Here is a 19,782-nt window from a genome sequence, read left to right as displayed (position 1 = left end):
ATTCTGGAGCAAGGACTAAAAAAATAACACAAAGAGGTAAAAGCAAAAAAGTCAACAGAGAAGATAAACAGGATGCTAACATATCAGCAAGTAATAACTCAAACACAAGTCATTCAAAAGGCAATAGAAAAGAAGAAAAGAGGGACAAAACCCAAGCAGGAAAAATAGAAAACAAATACCAAGATGGGAGGAAGACCTATCTGTATCATTCATTAGATTAAATGTAAAAGAAAGGGGTTGTCAGAATGAATAAAATAGCAAGACCCAAGTATATGCTGTTTATAAGAAATGTACTTTATAAAGACAAGTTACCAGTAAAAGTCTGAGTAAAAATATAGTATGCAATAATCGAGGATAAGAAACAAGAGTGCCAATATTAATTATCAGACAAAATAAACACCAAAAAAGATTATTACTAGATATCAAGAGGAATACTCCATACTGATGAAAGGGGCAATTCATTAAGAATACATAGCAATCCCTGGGGCGCCTGCGTGGCTCAGTGTGTTAAAGCCTCTGCCTATGGCTCAGGTCATGATCCCAGGGTATTGGGATCAAGCCCCGCACAGGGCTCTCTGCTCAGCAGGGAGCCTGCTTCCTCCTCTCTCTCTGCCTGCCTCTCTGCTAACTTGTGATCTCTGTCAAATAAATAAACAAAATCTTAAAAAAAAATACATAGCAATCCTTAATAGACACACACCTACCAAAAGAGCTGCAAAATACATGAAACAAGAAATTGATACAGTTAAATGGAAAAACAGATTTACAACCACAGTTGGAAATTTCAACACCTGTCTCAGTCGGTGAAAGAAAAAGTAGACCCCCCCCCACAACTCCCCCCCAAATCAGTAAGGATATAGATTTGAGCACCATGAACCAATGTAACCTGAAATGGCAGTAATGAAATGTTCCACCCATTCAAGTGCATGTGGAACATTCACGAAGACAGACCATATGCCGGGCCATAACACCAATGTCAATAATGTCTTGTCTTCCGGGTCAAAGAAGAAAGCACAAGAAAAATTAGAAATTACCTTCTAATAGAAAATAGTATAAAGACAATCTATCAAAATCTAAGGGATGTGGCTAAACAGTCTAAAGGAAAATTTATAGCTTTAAATGCTTTTTTTTTTGCTTTAAATGCTTTTATAGAAAAGAAGAAATATATAAAATCAATGAGTTAAGTTCTCATGTTAAAAAGCCAGGCAAAGAATAACATTAAAATATAAAACAAGAAATAATAAGAACAAGGATATAAATAAATGGAAAAAAAAAAGACAAAAAAAAAAAACAACCAATAAAAAGCTGAGAGAATTTGAAAGAATTAACTGAATTAACTGATAAGCACCCAGCAAGGAAAAGAGCGAGTAAACACATATTACCAATATGAGAAAATTTTAAAGGGACATAGTTATAGATGCTACAGACATAAAAATTGTAAGGGAACATTTTGAGCTAATAATTTTATGCTAACAAATTTCGCAGTTTAAATGAAATGAAATATTCCTTGAAAAACACAAATTACTAGAAGTGATCCAAGAAGAAAGAGAAAATCTACACAATCCTGTAACTATTATAGAAACTGAGTCCATAATCAAAATCATCTCAGAAAAAACTCGTATTCACTGGTAAACTCTACCAAAAACTTAAAACAAAAACAAAAACCACCCTATACACACTGCTGGAAAATAATAAAAGAGGAACGTCTTAACTATTTTTATGAGGTCAGCATAAACCTGATAACCAAAACTTGAAAAAGATTTTAAAAAAAGAAAAAATTCCAATCTAGTATTTCTCATGAACAAAAAGATATAAAAATACTTAACAAAACATTAACATATCAAGTCCAGCAGCACACAAGAAGGATAATACATCAGGACCAAGTAGGATTTCTCTCAGCAATACAAAATTATTAAGCATTTAAAAACCAATTGATGGCATTCAAAATACTAACAAAATAAAGAACAAAAACCATACAACTTAAAAAGATACAGAAAGGGCATCTGAAAATATCTGACATCTATTCAAACTTTCAGTAAAGGGGAAATGGAAGGCAACTTCCTAAACCCGAGAGAGGACTAACTAGACAATCTAAGGCCCAGGTTTCTGGGGAAACACTGGACTTCCCCCTCTCTATTACTGGAAACAAGACAAGGATATCTACCCTTCCCACTTCTATTTGACAATAGACCAGAGGTGCTGGTCAGTGCAATCAAGCAAGAAAAAGAAGACATGCAGACCAAAAAGTAATAAAACTGTTGTTAATAGCATGCCAAAAGGATTGTGTGCCTAAAAAACCCTGTGGAATATTAAAAAAAAAAAAAAAAAACCTATCAGAATAAGTCAATTTTAAAAGGTTGCAGAATACAAAGTCGATACACAACAGTTAAGATGTCTATAGAGAAGCAGCAAACAATTTGAAGATGAAATTTAAGAAATTTACATTTACATTTACATTTAAGAAATTTACAATGGCATCAACAATGTAAAATACGTAAGAAGAACATTAACATTAGACTTTTAAGACTTCCACAGTCAAAACTACAGAACAGGCTGAATGAAGAAAGAGGTAAGAGGACTGTAAAATTTGTGTGGAATACAAAGGATCTAGAATAGCCAAAACAATCTGACAAAGAATAACAATGTTGGAGGGTTTATGCTACCTGAGTTTTAAGACTTACTATAAAGCTACAGGAATAAGAAAGTGTGATATTGGCCCAAGAACAGGAATAAAAATGATTGGAATAGAACAGTCTAGAAATAGACCTACACATACACGGTCAACTTATTTTTGACAGAAATGCCAAGTCAACCCAATGAGGGAAGAGAAGTCTTTTTAACAAACGTTCCTGGAACAAGTGGATATCCATATTTAAAAACAACAACAACAACAACTAAATCCTGACTTCTATCTCATTCCATATACAAAATTCATTTGAAATGGGTCATGATTTAAATGGAAAAACTAAAACTATAAACCTTCTGGAAGAAAACCGGTGCTACCTTAGAGTAGGCTAAGATTGAACCATGAAAGAAAAAAAAAAATCATAGACAGGACTCCATCAAAATTAAAAATATCTGCTCATCAAAATCACTAACGAGATGAACATGCAACCCCAGATTCAAAAAACACATTTGCAGCACATACATCTATGTGACAAAGGGCGTGTCTCCGGAATACATAAGAGAACGCCCACCGATCAACACTAAAAAGACAAAAACCCAATGAGAAAATGGGCAAGAGGTTTACACGCCACCTCCAAACGAAGATACGGGAATGGCCGGCCAGCACACAAAAAAGTGGTCAACATCATTAGCCACCAGAGAAATGCAAATTAAGACCACAATACACTACAATACCCATCTTGTGCTGTATAGAACAGCCGAAATAAAAGAGAAAGCAGGGGTGCCTGGGTGGCTCAGTGGGTGAAAGCCTCTGTTTTCGGCTCAGGTCATGATTCCAGGGTCCTGGGATTGAGCCCCGCATTGGGCTCTCTGCTCAGCAGGGAACCTGCTTCCCTTCCTCTCTCTCTGCCTGCCTCTCTGCCTACTTGTGATCTCTATCTGTCAAATAAATAAATAAAATCTTTAAAAAAAAAAAAAAGAGAGAGAGAGAGAGAAAGCACTACACCTTGGCAAGGACGCAGAGCAACCAGAATGTTCCCACCATACCAGTGGGGTATAAAACGGTACATCTAGTGTGGAGAACCATTTGGACGTTCTTATAAAGTCTAACACACACACACTTACCCTGAGAACCAACAACGCTACTCTTAGGTACCTACTCAAGAGAAATGGAAACATACGGCCACAAGACACTTTTTATAGCAATGTTTGTAGTGACCATTACATGATGGTCTCAAACCAGAAACAACCCAAGTGTCTACCAGCAGGAGAGGAGGTCAATGTTGTGTATTTATACAGTGGAATACTACTGAACAATGAAATAATAAATTCCTGGTACATACAATATCAAGGGAGGGTTTCAAAAAATGTTAAGTGAGGGGCGCCTGGGTGACTCCGTCAGTTGAGCGTCCGACGCTTGGTTTCGGCGCAGGTCATGATCTCAGGGTGGTGAGATTGAGCCCCAGGGCCCCATGACTGGCACGGAGTCTGCCTGAGATTCTTTTCCCCTCCCTTCCCCTCTGCGTCTCCCCCAACTTGTGTGCTCGCTCTAAAATAAATAAAATCTTAAAAAAAAAAAAAAGTTAAGTGAAAGAAGCCAAACACAATACGATTCCCAATATGATTCCATTTTTTTTTTTTTATAAATTCCAGGAATAATCAAAAGTAATACATAGTCACAGATAGGAGAAATGGATGCTTAGGGCAGTAGAGGGTTGGGGTTGCTTGAAAAGGGCCAAAAGGAAATTTGGTGAAGAGACAGAAATCGTCCATGTCCTGCTTTGGGTGGTGGATACATTGCTGCATAGAACTCTTATAACTCTGAACTAACATTTTAGATCTGTTCATTTTATTGTATAGCATGTCTTGATTATTAAGTAGGCTTCACAACCATCACAGAACCCGATGAGGGTCCCGAACCCATGACCCTGGGATCACAACCCTAGCTGAGACCAAAAGTTAGAAGCTTAACTGTCCCAGCCACACAGGCACCCCATATCTCAATTTTTTAAATCTCTAAAAAGCCATTTAAGGGGCGCCTGGGTGGCCCAGTGGGTTAAAGCCTCTGCCTTCAGCTCTGGTCATGGTCTCAGGATCCTGGGATGGAGCCCCACATCGGGCTCTCTGCTCAGCGGGGAGCCTGCTTCCTCCTGCCTCTCTGCCTACTTGTGATCTCTGTCTGTCAAATAAATAAAATCTTAAAAAAAAAAAAGTAAATAAATAAATGCCATTTAAAAAGCACAGAGGGCAATCCAAAATATTAACAGTGATTGCTTCTAGGTGATGGGATTATGGCTAATATTTTCTTCTGTCAGATCACATTTTTCTAATCTTTATCATTTTCTGTAATGAACTTTCCCCCGTTTTCTATACCCATGTTTTGTCATTTCACAAAGATACCCATGTTTTGTCATTTCACAACATGTGACCGCTCCCTATCTTCTGAGGGACGGATTATGGGTAATGAGGGGAAGTATGCCAAGTTCTCTTCCTACAGCAGACATGTGGTTCAGTGTCTCCAAGGAATCCCAAACGAGGTCGGAAGCCCAGGCAGGAGCATCACGGGGGACTGCGGGGAGGAGAGGGTGGATTGGACCCAGGTAAATTCAGCTCTGATCCTGGTTCCTTCACTGAACTGGTGGGCGGGGTCACAAGAGCCTCTGCTTCCACACCCCTGAAACTGAACCACCCCGATCCTATCTGCCTCAAGGGGGTTTTGTGTTTTCGTTAACTCCAAGACCTGTGGGTCTAACAGCGAGAAGGAATCTGTGTAGCAGTAACTTCTGGTATTATGTGGAAAAAAAGTCTTTCTCAAAAGTCAGATTTAGGACTTAAAATCCCGTGAGAAGCAGGAAGACAAACTATTGCTGGAACAACTCTGCCCTTTTAATTCAACAGCTGAGAACTCTTACCTATTGGTGTGGTAGTAGTGATTCTGCAGAGCGTAGGATATGGACTGAGTCTTTAATCGTTTTCTCTCAACCTCCTGCCAGGTATCTTCTGTCCACTTCCTCTTGATCTGCTTCTCCTCGTGTTTTTTCCCTACATATTCAGCATAGGTCTGGATCCGATAGCTTTCTGCATATTTGCTGGTATTGACAGCTACAAGGAAAAGAAAAAAAAAATCCATATTAAAAAGTCTGGCCTAGTCCCGGAGATGTCATCTTTGAAAGGGGCCCTGAGGTCGTCAAAGAAACCAGAGATCTGGGTCTGCGTTCTGACCCCAGCTCCGCCACTGAGAAGCCGGGGGCCTCTGGGAATGTCCCGTGGGCTCTCCAAATCTCAGTGTTCTCATCTGGAGGAAGAAGTCACTGCGCCCCAATCTTCTGATGGCCTGAGAGTGCTCTGTAAACTATAAAGAACCATAATGGCAGTAAGTGAAAGGTATTTGCAGGTAACATTACTGCTTGAAAATTACTCATTTTCAGCGTAAGAAAATGGTGGGGGGGGGGGGGCGCAGACAACAACCCACTAAGGGAAAATTGTAAACCCTTACTTGTTAAAAATGAAAATGAAAGCGGTCCCGACAGCAGAGCTGACCACGCTGTCAGAAACCAAAGGTCTACCCTTTGTCTGTGCCCGGGGTTTTGCCCATGTTATGTCTCATCTCACAGCTCCTCCATCTGCAAGGGAGACAGTGCCTCAACTCACGAGCAAGTGGGGGCACAGAGGAGTGGCTGCCACGGGCCAGCCTGTGGCTCAGCAGCAGGGCTGGGTGCAAACCTAACCTGCTCCGACCCTAAGGCCATGGCCCTTCTCGTCACTGCGCCTCACCGCGAACTCTGCAAATTCAAGATATCGCCACCATACTTGAGGCTTGCCTCTTCTCCTTCCGCTTTTAAAGACTGCTAATTCTCTGTAATGTGCCTCTGGCTGGCAGGAGCATTTGAAAGCCGGAGCTTACTCCCTCCCTGGTGTTAATATTTCACCAAGGCCAGGTCAGTTTCCTTATAGTCTTTGCGGCCGGCTCCTCGGGAGACCCACTGGCGGATGGGTTCTGGCTCCTGCAGTTTGAGCATACGCTCTCCTAGCCTGCCATCAGACCACCGGTTACTACCCACAGACCGATGGCGAGACAGTGAGAGTCTGGCCGTGCTGGTTGGGGCCGTGAGGAGCAGACCTGGTACCCGGGCAGCTGCCCAAGCACCATGGTGTCTAAAACAGTCTGTGTACCCACTCCCAGCGACGTTCTTGGTACAGAGTCGTTCTCCCTAAATACCATGTGGATGAGGACATGGCAGAATACAGGCGGTGACAAGCCTGCAGTCCTTAAGCACATTAGTACGAGACAAGGGACTCTGGTACCACAGCGACCTTACATCAGAGGGCAAGACAATTAGCTGCATGAGAAGCAGAAGCTCTATGTATCCGACACCTGACACTTTTCATCCTTGCTCCAAGTAGACCAGATCTGCCTAAAACTTCCAAGCACAACTGTGGTTCACAGAATGTCATGCCCTAAATGTTCAGCTGTCTAAGGAGCAAAACATAACCACCACCACCACAAAACAAGAAGAAAAAAAACCCTCTTCTCATTAAAAAAAAAAACAACACAAAGTTTTACTAAGAAGTTTGTGTAACTTTTCAAATATCCACTTTAGAGTTAAAGAGAGAAAAAATGGGGTGGGGGAACCCCAGAATATTACAGAACTTCCCCATTATACAAAGTTTCCCAAAGAAGGAGAGTGAGTTACTGAAATGTGAGCTCAAAGCAGCGAGCTCTGACTCACTACCGAGGAGATAAACAGAAAAAGCATCCAGCTCTGGATATGTGCGACTGACCCAAGTCGCTCCTCAGCACAGAAACACAGAAACAGGATCCTTTCTCGAAAATCTTACTCCTCGGGACCGCTACTTTTCTTGCTTTCAACGGTCCACATTTCTGACTTTCCCCATTCATGTGACCAGACATCAAGCACCCATGCTTCTGTCCGGCAACTGCTCCCTGTCCCGGGGACCACGTTCCATATTCGGTAAAACAAGACAAGATTTCCATTCTCTTTAGCTTATCCTGTCACCCGCAAACTTCATGGAGGGGTGATTTCCCAGAAAGCATAGGACTATCTTACTAATACGGGCTAAACTATCAGTGTGACCCCTAATGAGAACCCACAGATTCTACCATTATTATTTGGTGCTGATTGTTGGCAAACGAGCCTCTCCTGGATTTTCCTCTTTAAGAGCCAGTCTTCATTCCGGCAGGTTTACTCTGCAGGCAGGCCCCAAAGGGATGACATCTGCAATAATCCCTCGCTCGAGTTTCCCTTGGACTCCCAAAGTAAAAGAGGAGGCGTGAGTCAATATTCCCCATGAAAGCAAAGGTGATGATAGCGTCGTAAAGGAGCCAAGATGATGTGTTTAACAGTATCCGGTTGTTTCCAACAATTGAGCTCGCAGCCCCACGGACCAACGTTACAAACAACTCCCTCACCACGGTGGGGAATGCATCCGAGCACATGTGGAATTAGGATCACTTAAAAGGGGAAACAAATAACAACCCGCTTTTCACTGCTGGCCTTCACATAGCAGTCATTTACCAGCATTCCTTCACGTCCCAGCAGTTCTGGATCTCTCGGCCTTTAATCTGGAAGCCAAGCTCTGGCTCCAAGCCATCCCTCCTCGAATGGATGAATCAGCAAAATGAATTGGCTGTCAGCTGTGTCCTCCAGTGATTCCAGCTCGCCTGTCAGAAGCAGCATGTAGCAGGCTGCCTGGTAACACTAACCTTTTCCAAATTTGTCAGGGAAATGATTCAAGGCCATCATTCAGTCGTGCCACTTGGTTAGAGCCTCTGGGGAAAAGCACATGCCGACGGCCCTCCGGGCTTCCGGGCAGGTGAGCGGGGGCAGCTCTCCTCCCGTGGGCTCTCCCACTCACAGCTTCCCCACATCAAGTCTGCTCATCTCCTAACACTCTCACCCATTACAACATTTCCTCTCCACAAGGGCCCCGTGAGAAAGGGACACTCTAGTCATCACACAGATAAAGAGACTGAGATCAGGGAAGCTAGGCTGCTTGCCGAAGTCCTATAGGTAAGCCACAAAGCCGGTTTGGAACCAAAATGTGATTTTTTTTTTTTTTTAATATAATACTGTCACGGGTCTGCCATATTTTTTAAAATGTATTTACATGTTCATTTAGACTGGCAATTATCTTCTAAAATGTATCCTTTACTAAGAATTTTAAAGAATTACTTAAAGTGTTTTACTTTTTTTTCCTAAAAATTAAGAACTTTCCATTACTGTCAGGCAAAGTCTCTCCAAATAAGTTGACAGAGATACATTATGATTATGGACACGATGACTTAAGATACAGATTCCTTCCTCAATTCACCTACAGACTGACGCCAATAAAAAGAAATTCTGCATTTTAATAAAGCATTGAAAAAATTAAAAATGAAATTTAAAAAAAAATCTCGACAGAAAAGAGAGCAGGATTAGTAAGGAACTGGGGGAGGAGGTCGACTGCAAAGGGGATAAGGGAATTATGGGGGTGACGGAGCCATCCTTTATCTTCACTGTGGTCATGGTTACATGACTGTATGCATTTGCTGAAACAGAGCTGTAAACAAAGAGGGTATCTTTACTGTACAGAAATTATACCCCAATTATTCTGTGGAATTGGCAATGTTAACTCCAAAAGTTAAACAGAAGAACAAACGGGCCAACAATGGCCCAGACCTTTCTGAAGAAGAGTAAAGGAGGGGGACGCTGCCTTGCTAAGCTATGAAAGCTTACTGTAAAGCTGGAGTAACTAAGACGGTGTAGCAATGGTACAGAGATCCACAACTGGACCGACGAGAGAGAAGAATCTAGAAACAGACGTACGCATCTGTGAAACTGATTTTTGACAGAGACAGCAAGACAGAGAATGTGGAAAAGGGAAAAGTTGGAAAAATTGTTTATCCATAGGAAAAAAATGAAGTTGGACTCTTAGTCACACCATACTGAAAAATCAACTCCAGATGGATAAAGAACTGAAATGTCAAAAGCAAACTCTGAAAACCTGAAAAGAAAATATAAGTGAGTAGCTTTCTGAGCTTGAAGTAGAAAAGAATTTGTGAAGATACAAAAAGTGTTAAGCGTTCAAAAAAGGTCAATTTGGTGTAACTCCATGGAATTAAAATTTTTGTCCATCAGCAGACACTTGAGAGAGTGAAGACAATCTATGAACTGGAAGAAGATATTTGTTAACGCCTGGAACTGGTGAAGGATTAGCACCAGAATCCATAAAAACGCCTACAAAACAAGAAGAAAACCCACAACAACAAAAAAAAATGGGCAAAGACACGAAAAGCATGCATAGTCATTTCATAGCAAAGGAAGCATATAATGCCAATAATTACATAAAGGGATGCTCGAGCTCAGGCAAAGACAAATTATGAGAACAGTATCATTTTCTATTTTACTGGCAAAAAATTTAAAAGACTGCTAAGAGCAATGGCTGGGAAGATGTGAAGGAATAAGATTTCTACTGGTGTAACCACTGTGGAAAACAACTTCGCAATCTCACGTAATGCTGAACATTCACACATCCTATGACCCAGCAGGTCCCCTCATGGACATGTATTAATACATGAGTATTATAAGGTAAATATAAGAACTTTGTTTTAAAGAACACAATGTTGTCACTATTCGAGAAAGAAGGAAAGCAGCAGTCCAAATCTCTACCGGCAGGTGAATGGAAAAACCGTTATATTTCCACAATGGAGTATCGTCTCACAGTAAACATAAATGAACTACAGCAACATATAAAATGGAGAGATCTTAAGAATACGACAGTGAATGAGGACTGCAAGTCCCAGAAGTCTATTTGTAGTCTGACTCTCTTTTTATTACGTTCTACAACAAAAATCAAACAATATATCCACTATATCCAGGGAGGGGGGCGGCGGTGGCGGCGGCGGCGGCGGCGGTGGTGGTGGTGGTGTGTGTGTGTGTGTGTGTGTCAGAGAGAGAGAAGAAAAAAGCAAAAAAATTATCAACACAACTTACCCCTGGTAGGCAATCAGGAGGATGGGAGGAGGAAAAGCAACAGACAGACGTAATTTATCAGCAATACAATAATCAAACAATATATCCACTATATCCAGGGAGGTGTCGTGGTGGTGGTGGTGGTGGGGTGTGTGTGTGTGTGTGTGTGTGTGTGTGTGAGAGAGAGAGAGAGAGAGAGAGAAGAAAAAAGCAAAAAAATCATCAACACAACTTTCCCCTGGTAGGCAATCAGGAGGATGGGAGGAGGAAAAGCAACAGACAGATGTAATTTATCAGCAATAGTTTAGTTCTTCGCTGAGTAGTGGTTTCACAGATGTTCATTACATCTTAAACAAACAAATTCTTTAGGTTTTCTGTTGTTTATCCTGTCCAACTACTAAGGGCCATTTCCGGTACAGACAGTCTAAGCTGGAAGGTGTCTGAAAGACGAGATAAGAGTCTCTCCAGGTTCAATGCCCCCAGTGACACGGTGGTGCCTGCAAACCGTGTGTGTGTGTGTGGCATGAGTGTGGCATGAGTGGGACCTTCCTCCAGAAGTGAGGCAAGTCAGGGCCGTCTGGCCCTCTGCGGGCTGAGATCAGTGGGGAGCGGCGGAGGCAGGGACACCCCCCAGCCCTGCGTGCACTGTCTGCAAAGGCCCCCGCAGCCGACACTAAGTCTCGGTGGTGCCAGATGCTGACGTTCAGAGCAGTCCAGCCCCTACAGGCAGGAGAAGCACTGACCTGAGACTTGCTCTGCCAGCCACGGGGTTACCCCAAAGGCACAGGTGAGGACAGTCCTGTGTACCCAGCAGCAGGAATGTCCACAGGATGACCTAGAGGCCAAGGGCGGCCTCTGCCAGCTCTGTGGCCGCAGCCCTGCTCCCGGGGCGCCAGCGGGTGCTTTCTGGAAGATGCCTCTCCTTCCCCCTCCCACAGCCGCGGCTCAGGCCCCTGCACCACATGCTGTCACTTGGGGTTTTCAGCCCACGCCAGGGGAGGGAGGGTGCCTAACGCTTTGTGTTTGTGTATTTATCTAAATACGAGCATACTGAATAGGAGTTTTGTCGTGTTCCAGATTATTCTAATCAGGCTGGGCTGGTAACAGATTGAACACTTCTTCCCTTTTACCAGAGAGAGAACGGCAGCTTTGACCCTGGATTCTAGTGAAAGCCAACTTTAAAATCTTCAAAGGAAGGCGCTCAAAACAAAACAGAACACACTCCACTGTACGGGTCACTAAGAACATTCTCTCGTGCTGGTGACTGCATGCGCCCACCATGGATGGGAGACGGCAGGCAGAGCCCGGGGCGCGTGTGGGAAGGTCCAACGGCAGCTCGCCACAGCAGGGCTGCTCTCCCGTGGTTCCCAACAGGTCAGGGCGAGCTGGCCAGTCAGATGGCCTCTGCTTTCCCCTCTGTCATCCCCTCTTCCCCTCCTGAGCCTGGTCCTTTCTTGAGTCTCTCTGAGAAGGCGCCAGCCCACTAGGGTGCTGTCAGGGCCCTTAGGAACAGGCTGCCTCATTCCCCACATTGCCCCAACATGGCCCGCGCTCTCTGAGGACAGGGCCCACGCCCCAGCCACGCTCGTAGCTCCAGAGTTCTACCTCCGTTCTTTTGCAGGAAGTTAACCAAAGATTATGACGGGAAAGGGGGCTGCTCAGAAGCACAGCTTTTGTATCTGTTGGCATTCTCTGTCCATGCAAGAGAGAAAATTCAGAAACGCTTCAGTTAAGAAGTCTGTCTTGAAGCCTGAGCTAGTGCACGAGAGCCCTGGACTGCAAGCAAGGAGCTGGCATTGACTCTGAAGACAGGCTCTGCAGGGCAGGGACAATTGGCACACGTGGCCGTGCCTGAGCCTCACCCGGACGCTGGGAAAGAAAGGCAGGAGCACCCCTGACAGCAGAGACTTGGAAAACTGGCCGGCTTGCCTCTGTCACCCAGTGAGGACTCAGGACCCTGGTCCCCTCTTCTTCCTTCCATTCAGTGGGCCCTGCTCCAACAGAGGGTAATTATTTAAAAACAAAATATATATATATACATATATATATATATATATATACATATATATATATATATATATTTTAAGATTTATTTACTTATTCATTTGAGAGAGAGAGAGAATGAGAGAGAGAGAGAGAACAGGAGAAGGGGAGGGTCAGAGGGAGAAGCAGACGCCCTTCTGAGCAGAGAGCCTGATGTGGGACTCGATCCCACGACTCTAGGACCATGACCTGAGTTGAAGGCAGTCGCTTAACCAACTGAGCCACCCAGGCGCCCTAAGGATATTTTTTAAAATTAAATAAGCTCTACACCCAGTGTGGGGCTTGAACCCACAACCCCAAGGTCAAGAGCTGCATACTCGCTGAATGAGCCAGCCAGGCGCCCCGAGGCGAATTATTTTTTTAAAAGCACTGCGGTTGAAAGAACGAAAATGAAGACACTGGAACGTGCTCCCAACCCCTGAGGATGGACAGACAAATACTGAGGGAAGAAGCAGAAGGCATGTGATCCCACCATCTCTGCCTCCCCGAGGTCTCCCCCCAGAGCCTGACACATAGGATGCCATGGCACAGAGACGTGCAGAGCACCACAGAGCCCCCTCCCCGGCACCTCAAGGCTGGGGGCAGGTGGCGGCAGCCCTGCCTGTTGACAAGGTTGAGAAGAGGAAGTGCGTGTGACCCTGGTTCTGCCACCTGCAGGGCATACCCATGGACAATGTGATCCCCCCACATCCGTATCACCTCCACAATCAAAGACACGCTGCTCCCACCCTCATTTCACCTCCCAGTTCTCTAACGAAGGCTAAGGAAGTAGCAACGAAAACTCTCTCTACAAAGTGGGTAAAGGCTGGTGTGTAGATATAATGTTTACTTAAAGCCTACGTTAAGAAAGAGAAGCAACAAAGTCAACCGGGAAAACCACAGTTCCGAGGCCACAGGGGCCTGGGTTCAAATCCTGCCTCACCGGCCTCCCTGGCTTCATTTCTTTATCCGTAAAATGGGCTTCTCTACTTGTTCTCTAAGGCTGCTAGGAAAAGTGGAGAGCGTGCATGCAAAGCTTTTAGCACAGGGCCCAGCACATAGTAGGTGTCTAATTAATGAGGCTCCTGCTGTTCAATCACAAAACCTATAGTTCAAACAGAAGTGTGCCTGAGCCAACAGAATACATTCCGCGGCTGACACAGAACCTTCGAGCTAGAAGTCACCTCACCTCCGTGACCCGAAGGAAGGGGGCCTCGCATAACCCGAGTCTGCCAGAGCTCACGAATACCACTGTCACGCAGACTGCAGATGCAATCCAGCAAAACCTTTCCCATGCGGAAGCACGGAGAGAAAATGGAAAACACGCGGACCAGTAATGACAACTGCACTCGACAAGTATAAAACCAAGAAGCCTTTAAGTATCCTATTTTCAGAAAGGTACGGAGGCCAAAGTAAGTTGAATCGTTTTCAGGAACTCCAGGGACACCACCATTGTCAGCCTTACAGACGTTCATCTCAGTCATTCATTCAGCAAACACTGGGGCTCGGTATTGTGCAGGGCATGGGGGCGGGGCAGAAGTAATGGGACATTCTCTGCCCCGAAGAGGCCCACGGTCTAGAGGAGAAAAGGGGAGGGAACAGACTGGAAGCGAGCACTAGGCAGGCCAGAACCCAGGCATGCTGCTTTTAACATGAGCAGGGGCAGGAGGGAAGGACAAGTCCGAACTAGCAAAAGGGGGACTGTGAGGGAGGGGTTGCCAGAGAGGCTCGGAGCAGCCCCGAGGCCTATGCCAACCACCCTAGACGTCAGTCACTAAGGAACACTGCTCCCACTAACCAGCCTGGTGGTGCGTTTGTTCTCTTTTCAGAGTTCCTGGCTGAAAAGTCAATGAGAAGTAAATAAAGCTATCGTTTACTGAGTACTTACTGTCTGGAAGAACTATGCTAACTGCTTTATAACAAACAAAGGTACTTAGATCTCATTTGGTCGTTTATTTGTCCATCCGTCAGTTTATGAATACAGACGCTGACGGATTCAATTCTCATTTGTTCATTCATTCATCTATCCATTCATGGGGGAACAAACACGCCATCCTCTAAGCCTCGGCAACTGGGGCCGTGAGGGTGGGTCAGAGACACAGGCCCTGTGTTCGCAGGGAGAGGGACAGCGTACAGAGCGCCACACACGGGCTGAGGGTTGGAACTTGGGGCTCCCCGAGAAGCTGGTCAAGCTCAGGACGCAGGGACCCATTCCCCAAGGAAAAGACACTGGGATCTTCCCTGAGATTTGAAAGGTGGGAGAATGCTGGGGGTGGGGGCTGGGCTCCAGGCGGAAGGAACAGGAAGTGACCAATCTCTGCATGAGGAAGTAGGACCAACATGGCAGAGACTGAAAAGAGGGTGGGAGGAGCCCTTGGTGAAGCCGGGGTCAAGGGCACAGCACAGAAGACCCATGGCCATGCAGTGTGCGGTGGGAGCCACTGCCGGCTGTTCAGTCAGGGGGAGGACATGATCTGATATGTGTTCCTACAAGGCCACGTCCCTGAAGGGGAAAGAACAGGAACAGGAACGGAGACGGCCCAGAGTAAGAGAAGAAGTCCTGGAAGAACTCCAAGGAAGGCCAACAGTTAATCACCGTCCACATGGGGATGAGCAGGCATGGGTACCTGGGAAGCCACGGGCTGAGGCGGTGGGGGTCTGATCTAGAAAGGACGGTGCCGTGGAATTCTAGGAGAGGGAACAGGCCGAGGTACTGAGGGGCGGGAAAGAGGAGGGGAGAGTCTGAAGGCTTTATGGCACAGAAGTTACAGGAACCTTAGCAAACGGAGGTCAGTGATGTGAGACCACCGCAGGATGACAGGGAGAGGGGACACGGCACAGGTGGCACAAGCACAGCACCGACTTTGCAGAAGGAAAGACGACCAGGAGCAAAGGCGAACCGGGATCTGGGAGTTTTTTGGGAACGTGGGAGGGATGTGGCAGGTTTCTGCACTGTTGGGAAGAAGTCCATGGGTGGGCAGAAAGGATAAGGGGCAGCGTGGGGCCCTGGAGAGGAGATGGGGCCCGGAGCACGTGGGCGGGATCCACTTCTGAGAAAAGAGTTGTGGGTGCAGAGCCTGCTGGATGTGGGGGTAGGACGTTACCCCTGGAAGCTGGCTGTTTCCTGGGCAGAAGGACTGGGTCTTCCTGAGAGCTCCGGGGCTGGAGACTGGGAGAGCAGGGGGAGGAGAACGGGCCATGGGCCAGTTCCTGACGAGGACCCAGCCAGAGAGAGCGGCCTTCTGTGCAATGTTACCCATGTGCCGCGCTGCTTCTCCTCAAAACAACCCCACAAGTTGGGCAGTAAATTCTATTTTTACAGGCCTCCCTGACTTTGATGCCATGCTGCTGACTATTTTAACCTACCCCTCAAGGCCATCAGCAAAGCAGCTGCTCTAAACCAAAGCCAAACAAACACACAAAAGAAGGTCTCAAGGACTGACAGAGTTCCTTAAAAGATGGTGTTGTGATGTGCAGAAGAGAAGGAATTTTAGGATGGGTCCAACAGGAGCAGACAGACTTCCAACAGTTTAGAAGTGAGTTACCTTGAAGTGGGGAGGAGAAGAGAGAGAGAGAGAGAGAACGTCCCCCCTTTTTATTTAAGACAAAATGCACAACTGAAAAAAAGAATTGGGAAGCAATCCCAAACTTACTAGTCCTCCGTGAACCTGACAGACAGCGTCAAGCCCTAAGTAATTTATACCATTCTTCATACTTCCTGGGAGAAAATCAAGATTGATGTCTCAACTACACAGGAACAATTTAAAGTGAAATCAAAGACCTCCTAGATTCTGCGAAACAGCAGATCCGAAGAGGCAGATCCTAAAGGTCAAGAACACTGAATAAATTCCACTCGAGGGAAGACGACCCAAAGGTCCGTGCCTGAGTTTTGCTATTACATAACAGCATCCTTAAGGTCTGCCCACATCGATCAGGAAGGACAAGTGAAAAAGAATCATGGTTTACAGCACGGTTACGCTGCACAAAGCGCATTATTAGCTCTCACCCTAATATGTTATCCTATATCCTGTAGTAACTTAGTATCTTCACGGGCTTCCACACACGCTCTCTCAGCTCTAATCCTACCTCCACAGAACAGCCTCATTGTGAATACGACAAAACGGAGCCCCAGACGAGTGCCTTGCCTGACGTCACAGTGCTAGCTAGACCGTGGACATGGCCAGATTCAAGGCACTGCGGGTACAACACCCCTGAGGGAGAGCCTCTCGGGCTCCAACGGCAGCATACCATGTGCAAGGGGTTTCACGCTACAAGAGCATCACGAAACAACACCCACCTGTACTATCTGCAACCCACTCTGAGGTCTTCTGTCCTGTTCCTTTCTACCTTATTTGTTCCTGCTGGTGTCCACCAGCCTTGAGTTCCTGACCCACGAACGGGCCCTGACCCGAAGCCTGAAACACGCCACGGCTCGCTGACACCCACCATTCAACGTGGCATTTCAGTGTGACAATGCGCTTTGTGTTCTAAAAGGTTAATCCACAAAAGAACTTTTAGGACACAACCGAGTCCCCAGCCAGAGCCTCCATGTAACTGAACCGCAGCCTGCGGGGAGAGGCTGGGTCCACAGTCAGAGTGAAGCGGGTTCTTTGATCTGGACGAGTTCTCCCCAGCAACACTCGGGATGCCAGAGAGGGACACGCACCCGGTAAAAAGGGACACTGTGTATGCACCGAGACGCTGCTTCTGGTGGCTGGTTGGGCTGTCACTGAAGCATTAAATCTGTCACAATATTAGTGCTAGGGTGATAAAGCATCAGCGCTCCATCTTTTCTCGACTTCGCACGGCCACCGTTGCAAAGTGCCTCCCAGCAGAGCTACATTTTCAGACTGAAAAGTTTCAAGCGGGAAAAGCTTCAAGTCCTCTTGTTTATAAGCCGACCAGATGCGGGTGTGCAGCAGTATTTACACTTTCATTAACTGTCTCTGCTGGATGTTTTGAAGCGGTTTTCATTTGATAAAGGAATTCACTTACACCTCCCGACTCAGCTTATCCATTAACCAAGCGAAACCAGGAGGGGAGGAAGGGACCTGGAGAGAGAGAGGAGAGGGATAGACCCTTATCAGCCAGGCAGGGCCGATCTATCTCACCTGCAAGGTGAGTCATTCCCCTCTCCCCCTCACCCGGGAGGGAGGGTGTCAGCCACCCAAAGCAGCCTCTCCCAACCTCGGAAGGGAGTCGCAGGATTCCGCAGAAACCTTGACTGCCTCTGTACTCGGTTCCCTCATGTTGCCCTGATTGCCACCGCTCTGGCCCCGCTCTGCGCTCTCGGGATGACGCCGTGATACTACCCTGTGACCCAGAACCCTTTCCCCAGCTCTGCCTTTTGTCTCCTCCTTTCTCCACCCCTGCAACGTACCTTAAGATTCGGAACATTATGAAATCTACTCGCCTCTTCAGTGCCCCCAGGACACCCCACACAGGATCTGTCACCACCAAAAAGCTTCCAAAAATTCCAACAAGCCTCGCTTAACATTCAGGCCAGCCACCTCCAGGCCTCCTGGCCCTGTGATTACCCTTTGTAGAGGGAGGATCACTTCCTAAGAAAAGGAATGAAATCTGCTCTCTGGATATAGGATGCCTTGGGACAATGAAACGCGTTTGTTGTAAATGGCAAAGCCTCACTTCAGAAACGACGTCTCCAAAAAGAATCACACACAGTAATTAAAGTTAAGTCTCATTTGCCCCCTCAATTTGACTCTTTACCTTGCTGAGATGTGCCCAACGACTAATTTATGTCACTGGTGGGTCCCATCTACAGGCTACACACTGAAACCCTGAGGATTACTAAACATGCCCAAAGGGCGACCCAAAACTGAAGGAGGGTTATTTTGATTTTAAAGTCCCATTCCATCTTGCCTTTCAAAATGGTCATTCTCTTCCTGCATCATTTTCCTCCCTTTATGTTACCTCATCTCCTCCCCACAGACTTCACGATTTTAGGGGGACTATTCACCTCTTTATTTTCTATGGGAGTCTCGTGCCCTGTTATATGGGAGGCCGCGCCGTCAAGGCTCCGTGGTCAGAACAGACAGGGTCCAGGTCTGACAAGGGCACGTTAAGCCGTCAGAAGCTGCAGAAGCCGACTTCTCTGGAGTCAGGCAAATCTATCTATACACAGGAGAGCTAGCGGGAGAAGGAAAGAAAGGAGAGAGAGGATGAGAGGGACAGAAGGACGGGGAGAGGGAGGGGGCGGGGAGAGCAGCTTCCCCCATCTGGTAAGTGCTTTCAGAAGGTGGCGCCTCCCCAAATCCAGAGAAGTAACGAGTTCTTCTCTGCTCCTGAACACTTACAGAACCTGTGAAATTTTCCTGCTAGCAGGAGAAAAAGGCAGATTTTTTTCTTAAGTGATATTGGCACTGTAAGCTTTCCTGCCTCGAGTTGCTAATATCTCTTAAGTTGTTCTAAATACTCATTTTGTTTTCTATATCCCGAGGAGAAGGTAATGTAGATCTTTTTGTCTATTTGGACGACCAATGCAAAATCAAACTGGTTAGATAATGTAATCAAGTCTTACATTTATTTATTTGACAGAGATCACAAGTAGTCAGAGAGGCAGGCAGAGAGAAAGAGAGGAGGAAGCAGGCTCCCTGCTGAGCAGAGAGCCGGATGCAGGGCTCCATCCCAGGACTCTGGGATCATGACCTGTGCTGAAAGCAGAGGCTTTAACCCACTGAGCCACCCAGGCGCCCCCAAGTCTTACATTTTTAAAAACATTTTCATGGGGGGGCCGGGGGGGGGGGGGGGGGGGGGGTGGAGGTGGGGTCAGTTGTTAAGCCTCTGCCTGGCTCAGGTCCTGATCGCTGCATCCTGGGATGGAACCCCCTAACAGGCTCCCTGCTGGGCAGGAAGCCGCTTCTCCCTCTCCCACTCCCTGTGCTTCTGTTCCTTTTCTCACTGTCTCTCTCTCTCTCAAATAAATAAATAAAATCTTAAAAAAAAATGCACATGAATAAAAAGAAAAGAAAAAAGAAACAAAATGACTACTTATTTAAATAAATAATAAAATAAGTTACATGAAAAAATTAATAGAATGGCAGGTGTCATGACCTCACTACGCATCCAAGTATTTTGGAATGTTCTGTAATGTTTTATCTTAAAATTCCCAATGAACCACGGGTTCTCCTGTAACGTCAAAATA

General features: G+C 46.0%; 1 protein-coding gene across 3 annotated transcripts in view; it reads right to left on the bottom strand.

Annotated features, from left to right (window-relative positions):
• Window positions 1–19,782, bottom strand: part of PARN (poly(A)-specific ribonuclease) — a 153,200-nt gene that overhangs the window by 34,609 nt on the left and 98,809 nt on the right. For 2 of the 3 annotated variants that reach the window (XM_032836265.1, XM_032836268.1), the window contains exon 22: window positions 5,538–5,727. In XM_032836265.1, coding sequence (XP_032692156.1) covers window positions 5,538–5,727 — 190 coding nt within the window. Of the gene's footprint in view, window positions 1–4,781; window positions 4,801–5,537; window positions 5,728–19,782 lie in introns of those variants that run through there. The other variant, XM_032836266.1, reaches the window with a different exon arrangement.

Source organism: Lontra canadensis, unplaced genomic scaffold (assembly GCF_010015895.1).
Source record: "Lontra canadensis isolate GAN:19392208 unplaced genomic scaffold, GSC_riverotter_1.0 scaffold91, whole genome shotgun sequence".
NCBI lineage: Eukaryota > Metazoa > Chordata > Mammalia > Carnivora > Mustelidae > Lontra > Lontra canadensis.
The sequence above is the reverse complement of the archived record's forward strand: the minus strand, read 5'-3'. Positions and strand labels throughout refer to the sequence as shown.